Source organism: Rhinolophus sinicus, linkage group LG09, assembly GCF_036562045.2.
Source record: "Rhinolophus sinicus isolate RSC01 linkage group LG09, ASM3656204v1, whole genome shotgun sequence".
Classification (NCBI taxonomy): domain Eukaryota; kingdom Metazoa; phylum Chordata; class Mammalia; order Chiroptera; family Rhinolophidae; genus Rhinolophus; species Rhinolophus sinicus.
In genome coordinates, this window is record NC_133758.1 from 13407997 (window position 1) to 13417664 (window position 9668).

Genomic DNA, 9668 nt, shown 5'->3' on the forward strand with positions numbered 1-9668 from the left:
GGTCTTATGAGGATTAAACGAGACAGCAAGTGCATAAAGGCTTAACACAGTGCTAGGTACAGAGAAAGCATATGAAACATTGGCCAACTATCCTTACTTGTATAAAATAAGGAGGGAGGGTGTCAAAGTACCATCCCAAGTCAGCCTGGCCTTCATTTCTATGCCATTTGCCTCATCCTAATCACCAAAAATATTTTAAATGCCACATCTACTAAGAAAGCTGTCATTCAAACTTTCACCCACTAGAAAATCTTTTCAATGCCTTTCTAAGATGTTATAATAGAAGATTTCAGGAGGTTAACAGTAACATTCATGAGTAAACTATGCCAAAATGTGCTACAGATTGCCAAAAAAATAAAAACAAAAATCCAAATAAACAACAGCCATGGCACCAAGCCAGATGCAGAAACTAGTCCAAAGAGTTCTGATTTCAGCCCAAATCTGATCCTGGGCCCTGAATCAGAAGTTTTGTTAATTTGCTAATCCCTCCAAACACCAAACATCCTTCATCTGATGGCGCCTTCAAATTTGGTTTTACCCAAATTGACCTGATTTAAATCAGGGTGAACATGAACTATAATTCACCAGAGGAACCCCAGCCAGAAAGGCACATGACAATAAACAAACAAGCACGTGCACTCACACAAGCAAAGCCCACACTTCATCCCTTTCATTCTACAAGCTGGACAGACGTAGGAACAATGCCCTCTGTCTTGGCAGCCCGCTGTTTTCTAGGTTAATGCAATGCTTCATCATCAGCAGTACTTAGAGCGAGTCTTTCTGAGATGGGACATAACTAAGTGCCCTCCAAACATACAATGCTTTTCATCCCCCTCCAATGGAAACACAAAATTCACTAAGTATGGATGTCTATTTTGCTAAGAGGTTTATAGGACGACTTCTATAGAGCCCTGGAAATACCTTTACGTGTGATGGTCTGCAGCACACCAAGTGTGTGAACTGACGTGCACCCATAGTTAACACGCCTTGGAAAAACAACCCTGCAGTTTGTTTCATCAGGCATTCTACTTTAAGAGGCTGTTAAAATCTTCCATTTGTTGTGTTGCACAGGCTAATGCAGGGAGACAAAACAAGCTATGCAAACTCAACAAGCAATTTGTTAATATTCTACGAAGGCATTCCCTGATTTTCCGAAGGGCAACCTGACAGCATGAAACCTCCCATAAAAAGCAAACACCATCAAACTGTGAAATCATCAAAACAGCCCTGGCTTATTTTGTCACTGGTAGGAGAAGCTGAAAAAGACAGATGTGATTTTTGTCTTTTGGAATATAATGTGTGCAGAACTAAAGAGTACCAGCCACATGGCCATCACTCAATCCACCAATAAACTGTCTTCATCACCTCTTGCTATTCCACACACAGACACAAATACCCCTCTAGTAACATGCAGACACGAACCCAGTTATACACACACACACACACACTCTTTATACTCCATCCTTCACTTTCACACTAGACACCAGTTAAAATGATTAGTATTATTAACTCATCTACACAAAAGAGGCAAGATGCACTCTAGGTAGATTCTGACACTAGCTGTAAATGTGAACGAAGCACGAACAGTGATATGCATGCATTTACCCAGCTGCATTTCCCAAAACACTGATAGAATCATATTTTTTTTTCAGGGAGCTGTGAAAAATAATCATGTAATTGTTTTTTTAAAGATCTAAGAGTAAGAGAAAACGCAGCTGTCTCCATCCTCCACAATCCCTCAAGCCCTTTGTTTAGGAATGTCTGCTTCTCAGCACCTTTCTAAAAGCTCGCTGCCTGCCCTCTACTGCTGCTAATTAAATGGAGAAGTAGAGAATGAAAGAGAAAGCTCCTCAAAGGGGAAAGAAGCCAGGAAGAGGAGAAGCCCCTGGGCAAAAGAAGCAATGCTACTTTTCACCCATCCGCAGGTAACTACACAAAAAGGGGAAATTACTTTACACAAGCACAGCGCAGCAAAATAATAAAAAATGTAAATCGCACATAATTTGCATTGTGATCATTCTTTGATAAAATACCACAAGCTTTCACTAGCATCCTTAAGGGGAAAAATAAGTCACAGCCCCAAACATCCGCCCCACTTCAAGATACCTATTCCATTACACACTCAAATAGCACACATACACACACTGTACCAGAGTACCAGAGTAGGAAAGCTGGTGAGAGAGAAGCCATAACGTGGGCATGTTTCAGATAATAGCCTCTTCATGAACCCCACCCCCATCAGCAGAGAAAGACGGGACCTCAGAAAAGAAAGAAGCTGGAGAGGAAGAAAGAGAAATCCAGAAATCCTTGAATTGCCAGGCATCAACTTTTCATGAAATGCACAACCAGGATAGGAAATACCTCCCTGCTGAGTAATGCTTCTGGGTTGTAAATTCACCTCTCGAAAGGGGAGCCAAACCTGAGCGCGTGCCCCGCCAGATGGCAAACCCCTCCTACCTGCTCCATCCAGCCTGCCTGTCACGCCGCGCCAGCGACAGGCCTCCCACCCCCCTTTTTGGCAGAGCAACACACCAATAAGAGCCGAGTGTGGCTGGGCGAGAGAGAGCTAAGCAGTGATTTAGCAGGATCCTTTCTAAAGGGGAGGAGTGGGAAACCGCGAGGAGAGGGCGAGGGTGAAAACAAAGCCCTTTCCAGTCAAACCGAAGCCTTCGGGGCGTGGCTTATTTAATTTTCTTTATTAATAAAAGCGATCGATTGAGCTTTCGTCTCTCCAGCCACCCTGGAGGTACCGGGCTTTGATCTTTGCGAGGAAAAAAAATGGCAGGGCTGCAAGCTTCCTCCAAGTTTCCAGGAGCACCTGCCACCATCCTAGACCTCCTCCCCCCACAAAAAAAGATCCCCAAAATCCAAATTCCTGGCATTAGATTCTTCAGGGGAAAAAAGCACACACCGCTCCACACGTTCACCGACTCGCACCGTGGCAAGCACACACAGGCGTCAGAGTACTTGCTGACACGAACGTTAGAAAGTTCCCGGGGAAGGCAATTCAGGTTCCTCTGGGCCGCGGGTCTCCAGCCCCCACCCAGACGTGACATACAGCAGGGGACTCCCGGGCTGCAGCAGCGAGGCGGAAAGTTGCCCAAAAGCCCCAGGAAACGCGGCGGGGAGAGGAGGGGGAACTCGCGAGCAGAAGCGCATCCGCCTTCAACCAAAGGCGGGGAGCGGCCGAGTGAACCCCGGCTCCAAGGGCGCCGCGCCGCTTTATTTACAAACAATACATTTGGCTGGGGGGAGGGGGCGCAGGAGCCGGGCGGAAAGGCCGGAACAGCAACCCCCCGGGCACCCCGCTCCCGGACGCTCTTGCGTTTGGGGTTCCCCTGCAGGCGCGGGGGCGCACACCCCTCGGATCGCCCCACCCCTTGCCCGGCCCGGGGCAGGAACTCCCCAGGGAGTCCCAGGCGGGAAGGGGGCGCCGCTCACCTCATCTTCCGAAAGTCCATAGACTGGCTCTCCGAGCCCGGTCGCCATGGAGCCGGCGCCCAGCGCGGGTCGGAGGCGCTCCCGGGCGGCTGGGCTGCGATGCGGGGGGCCGGATCTGCACTCCTCCTCCGGGTCCGGCCCGCCCAGCACCCGGCCTCGCGCGTGCCTCGCCGCAGGTGAGGGAGCCCGAGCGCGCGTGTCCCTGCTGCCCGCGCCGCTTCCTCCCGGGAGGCTGCGGGATCGTGCGGGCTTCCAGTTCAGAGAGCGCGCCGAGCAGCGGGCGGCGGCGGCGCGGAGCCCGCCGTGCTGTCCCTCCCCGTCGCCCGTGCCTCGCGTCTCCCCTCCCTCCCCGCTCGCCCGCCGCTCTCCGCCCCGCGCGGAGCCTGCTCTCAGTTCCCGGGAACACCGCTCGCCAGCCCCCTCGCTCGTTCCCTCCCGGCCCCTGCTCTCTCCGCCCCCTCCTCTGCCTCCGCCCACCCGCTGCCCAGAAGGGACCCTCCCCGCCTCACCGGGGCGGGCACAAGCCAATCAGAGGCCGGGCTGGGCGGCGGGCCGCGGGGGTGGCGGAGTTCTACGCCCACGCCCACCTCGCCCCACCCCCGGGCCTCTGGAGTCGCTTTTCGCTGTTCCTCCCGGCTCCCCGCGCTGTGGGGCGGGTCCGCGGAGGGGTGTCTGTGCGGGTCTGGCCTTCCCCCCTGACCCACCCTCCTCTCCCGCTTTCCCTCTGCTTTGGGGAGAGGGGGCGGGGTGGGCATTTCGGGGCGCTGAAGTCATTTTCCACAAGAAACACAACACTCAGTCCATTCCTTTTCCCTGTGGTCTTTTTACCAACAGCCTTGAGCCGCCGTAATTGATAAAAGGGGAAACATGGATGTTTCTAGCCCCCTTTATATTCCGGGCCACCCCAGCAAGCCGGACTTGGCTGCATTGTCAGCTCCCTGGAGCCGGTCCGTCTGGCCGGGCCGCCAGCCGAGAAGAGGCTGCCCCGGTGTGGCCGCGAGTTGCCACTGCCCGTATCAACCTTACAGGGAACAAAACCAACACAGCGCCTGCTCTGAGTACACACCCACCCACTCGAAAGCAGATAGCGTGGTTCTTTGAATAAAAGGCAGCTTATTTGTGAGCCGCAACGTGAAAAATCAAACTCAAGCGTGAGGTTCTTCTCCGCGTGTGCAAACCATTACGACGTCTTATTTGCTACCGTAGGATTCTCTCCACATCTCAGCTGCTGTTTCTCTAGCAAGCAGTTCATTTAATCCTTTAGGTTTATAGGAAGCCAGAGACTAAATAAGTGAAAGAAATTCATCACCCGACTTTTTCAGGAAGGCTTTCTTAAATTTAGATGTGAAGTGCAGTTGTGAGTACAAAAAGAAAACAAGCCAAACGTACCATTTGCCTTTGAAAACATCGGAGTGCGTACTTGGGTAATAACAGGGTTCGTTCAGGATCTTCATTCAAGTAAGTTGTTTAAGAAAGAACTCACGTGATTCAGAAGAATCAGGCCTGACCCCATCTACTTTAGACAAAATGTGCTGTGTGCCCTGCTATATTGTTTGCGAAAGAAAAGGGGCACACCCACCCTAACTTAAGCTCTCCTTGGCTTCCCTAACCAAGTTACTGCGGCTTAAAACGTGTGCCATATAATGGGTTTCCTTTCAAGACTCAGCCCCGTGCAGTGAACACCCTACTCAGAAACCTTCTCTACAAATCGTGAGCCATTAAATCAACAGTACTTACATGCCACAAAAGCCCAACTGAAGAAAAAAAAAAAATCATCTCTATGAAGGAGCATTTAGAAAGGCAGGTCTCTAGTCAATTTTTCCTAGCCAAATAGGAATCGCAGCTTTTTTAACCCTCATTAGCCAGGCCTTTCTTTGTCAAGCTTTGGGTAGTTTAAAAGATGAAGGGAAAAGCAATAGATCTTTAAATTTTTTTTAAAGAAAATTATAGTTTCTAGTTACACAGGACACCCCACCAATAGCTGGAGGTGCATAGTTCCAGGCTTTACCTTGGGGTGAAGGCCTATGATCTGGGAAATGGAGAGCTGTGTCATACTTCCTCTCTTCCTCCTTTCCCCATTATTGCTGCTCCGGCAGCCCTACCACAACAGCCTGCCCTGCCTGCACTCTGAGGTCATGTCCCTGGCTTTCCCTGAGGGATGATTATTAGAATCTACGATATGAAACTTGCCATCTGTCATTTATTGTGGGGGTATTTATAAAATCGTGATTCATAACATCATTCAACGGCCCTTGTAAAAAGACTCAAACAAGACATTATTTCAGACCTATCAGTTCCAAGGAACTGATAAGCTTTTGCATTATAGATGACAACACTTATATCAACTGATTCTGTTTTTCTATTTACTTTGGCCACCAGGAAACTCAGGACCAGTTTTATGGCCTTAAGCCATAACAAAATCCATAAAAATAAAAAAATAAAAACCCAAATCAATCCCCTGTGTAATTATGTGCCAGCTTTTTCCCAGTGCAATATTGTCTACCCTAGATGCACATTGTTATCATCTGGGGACTTTTAAAATGACCAAGGGCCCAGTTGCCAGCATAAGAGATTATGACTTCATTGGTTCAGGACAAGAGCCCAGGATCAGTAGTTTAAATAGCTTCCCAGGTGACGCTAAGGTGCGTGTTAAGATTGAGAGGGGCAGCCTCAGCCAGTGGTTCCCAAACTTTGCTGCACATAGGAATGCCTGGGGATCTTTAAAACTACTGCTCTCTACCTCCCACCCCATATACTCTGATTTTGTTGGGCATCAGGAGTTTCAGAAGCTCCTAGGTAATTCTAATGCACAGCAAAATTGAGGGATCTTTGGCCTAGACTTATATTTCTATTCTTTACATAATTTCCATGATCCTGGTTTGTTTTGTTTTTTTTCAATTTAGAGGAAATTACATACTATAAACATATTTGAATCCTTTGTGGAACAAGCTAGGACATAAACAAATAGATTTCATGTGACTAGTATCCTGAATCAATTTTACCCACGCTGTATCACTCCCAAATCTCAGATTAGTAATCCAATTTCTTGAGGGAAGCTAGGAGAGGGTGGTAAGGACAACCCTTAAGAGAAACTATTCAGCAGTCTTCCACAAAGCAAAATTGTTTTATCCTCCAATCAGTTTCGCATCTACCCAACAATTATATAGAACCTAACTTGTAGATTATTCCAGAAATTGTTCGTTTCCTTCCCTTTGGAGGCTGCCTCTAACATCTTGGGTATTTAGTAAATGCTCTTCACTTGGATCATCAGAAATGAAAAATTAGCAAGAACAATTTTAAAGTACAATGGGTAATCACAAATGGAAAACATTTTAATGCTAAGCCTCTTTGCAAATTATTGAATTGGCTTAGCAAACTAGATCTTAATCAAGTCTGAGAAGTACCCAAAGCTGAATAATAACACGTACTGTCACATATTTGCTTAAATTTCATTTAAATAGTACGAGATTTTTCTCTTCAGTTTTTGATAATTTGTGTCCTTTGAAAAGAAAGTTCATGAAGCAGACATTTTGAAGAAGGCCATTGTCATGCAAGGTGTCATGTGGGATCTCTGGTCCCGCTCCCCACATAAGAACGCAGGATATGGTGAGGCCTAAAAGGAACACCCACAGAGCCATAGGTAGGGGAGTCATACCACTATATTCTCGCTGGTGGCTGGGTTGGAGACACAGGAAGCAGGAGCCACACGATCCTCATCCTGCCGTCCACTTCTCTGCCAACCAACCAGCCGCTTGCTAACTGCAATCTGCCGTGCTAACTGCAACCTGCGCTTACCAGCCACCATCTTCTTGCTAGCCCCCATTTTTCTGCTAGCGTAGCCACAGCAGTTATATTAGTGGCCCATGGCTCACTGGTTACAGCTGACGGCCAACGAGCCACAGCTGATGGCCATCCAATCACAGTTGATGGCCATTTACTACCTGAGCCAGCACCTTTCCATGTGAGCCCGAGAGCCTGGAAACTGCACTGTTGGCTCTGTCCCCACCGCCATGTACCTAAAAACTGGAGCTATCTTGAAACTTAGCAGCATTCATTGACACAAGGAGGACTCTCACAAATTTAAAATGTTTATGATTATATAGGGAAATAAAACATGCTTCAAACTTTTGACTAGTATAGAAGTGGGTAGCAAAGAATGATTTGTAAATAGCTGATCTTTTTTTGATATAAAAATAGCTAAGCTTTTAAAGAAATACATTTGGAACACCTATGTGCTATTCATTCTAGCACTTTATAAATAACATTATCTGAGCTATAGATACGTGATTCCTATTTTTTCCAATCTGACAAACTACCTGCTTTTTAACTGGTTAAATTAGCTATTGACTTTTAAAAATTCACTAATATTTCTAAACTATATGGATTGGCCTCCACATTTTTACTGTATATTTTTTTCTTACATTTTAAGGCGACTTTTTTTATTGAGTTTTGCTGTTTTCCTTTGTTTTCTTATTACTGTATTTATTTCCCTCTCCTGTTTGGGATGTTAATCATTGCATTTCTATTCTTTTCCTGTTTACCTTTGACATTTTACATGCATGCCTAACTCAACAAATTTTCAAAAGTTAATATCTTAATCCCCCATCTGAACAGTACATGGAGTTTAAAACACTGGTTTTGATCAACTTTTTCTGTGGTATTACTTCCATGGTATTCTAGTTTCATTCTGTCCTTTTTTAAACCACCAAATTAGATGTTCTTTTTATACTGTACAATTTTTTTTTTTTAGCTTTACCAATATGTTTTGTTTCTAAGGATTCTTTGTTGCTTCATAGACGTTCCTTTGGAATCACTTTCCTTCTTCCTGAGGGACATTTTAAATTCCTTTAATAAAGATCCATTGGTGATAAACTCAGTTTTTGTTTATCTGAAAATATCTAGCCTTAGCTATGCAAGATGGTGAAAATTATACATTAGAAGCAGACTCAAAGCTGTGTGGATTGTAGAAAGATGTGAATAAATATTCTTAATGTAACTGGTGTCACTGATATTTACCCATCATTGCCATCTGAAGTCTTAGGTTGTAAAATCTATTTACATCAGAGGCCAGGGGACAGGACAACCCTTAGGAAAAACTACTCAACAGTCCCATCTAAGATAAAAAACGGTTGTATCATTCTTAGCACTTTGGCTTCTCTTGTTGACGACTAGGCAGCTCTTAGTCTAATTATTGTTCCTTTGTAGATGGTTGGCCTTCTCTCTAGTTGCTTTTTGTTCTTGATGTTCTTATAAACTTTATATAATTTATATGTGGCTTTCTTTTTACTTATCCTAATATGCTTTGTGCTTTCTCTACATGTGGATTTACATCCTTTATCATTTCTGGAAAATGCTCAGCTCTCATCTCTTAAAATATTGCCCCTTCTCCATTTTCTTTGTCTGTCCTTCAGAGAGTCTATGAATCACATGTACGCCTTCTTATTCTATCATCAGTAGCCCTTAACGTCTTTAACATATTCCACCTGTGCTGCATTTCTTCAGCTCTCTCTTCCACTTTGCCAAATAACTGTTTTGTTGAATCTAATTGTCTGTTTAATCCATCAATTGAGGTTTTATTCAACAATTCCATTTCTCGTTACATTGGTAACGTAATCGAGTAATTCCACTTTTAAGACCAACAGCATTGGCAAAATATGAAGTCACGTGTATTGGAAATACCAAAAGATTGGAAATAACCCCAGATGTCCATCAACTGAGAAGTGGCTGAATCAATTATTAATAAATCCACACAATGAAGTACTATGTAGTTGTAAAAATCAATGAGGACACTCTCTACACACTGATATGGAGAATCCCAAGGATATATTGTTTAATCAAAAGAAGAAGAAAAAATGAATTGCAGAACCATGTTTATCCTAGGCTACCATTTATATGCAAATAGGAAAACATGCCTGAGTCCAGAAGTACAGATAATGTCATCAGGACTCTGTCTCTTGGCTCTGCTGATGTGCGCTTGGCTTCGTTCTGCAGCCTGGCTCTTCCCACACAATAACCGAGACAAATGCTTGCAGCCCGAGCTCTTCTATCAAATCAAGGAAGGCCCAGCCTGAGTCACAGACCCATCCCTGTGTAAGGTGGAGGAGATGACACAGTAGACTAGTTGACAGCCCCACCAGGACCATGTGGCATGAGGGTGGAGAAGGTCCCCCAATGAAACCGGGCCACCAAACACACAGGACAAGAGATGCCCATGACAGGCTCAGACC

The 9668-nt window shown here is 45.5% G+C and overlaps 1 protein-coding gene across 3 annotated transcripts in view; it reads right to left on the reverse strand.

Moving 5' to 3' along the window:
* The window catches only part of NEDD4L (NEDD4 like E3 ubiquitin protein ligase), a 309137-nt gene extending 305252 nt beyond the window's left edge, over positions 1-3885 (reverse strand). The window contains exon 1 of one of the 3 annotated variants that reach the window (XM_019755309.2): positions 3442-3885. In XM_019755309.2, the coding sequence (XP_019610868.2) occupies positions 3442-3489 (48 nt within the window). In that variant the 5' untranslated portion in view covers positions 3490-3885. The remainder of the gene's footprint in view (positions 1-3441) is intronic. The other 2 variants (XM_074339904.1, XM_019755306.2) reach the window with 2 other exon arrangements.
* Positions 3886-9668: the final 5783 nt, after the last annotated feature.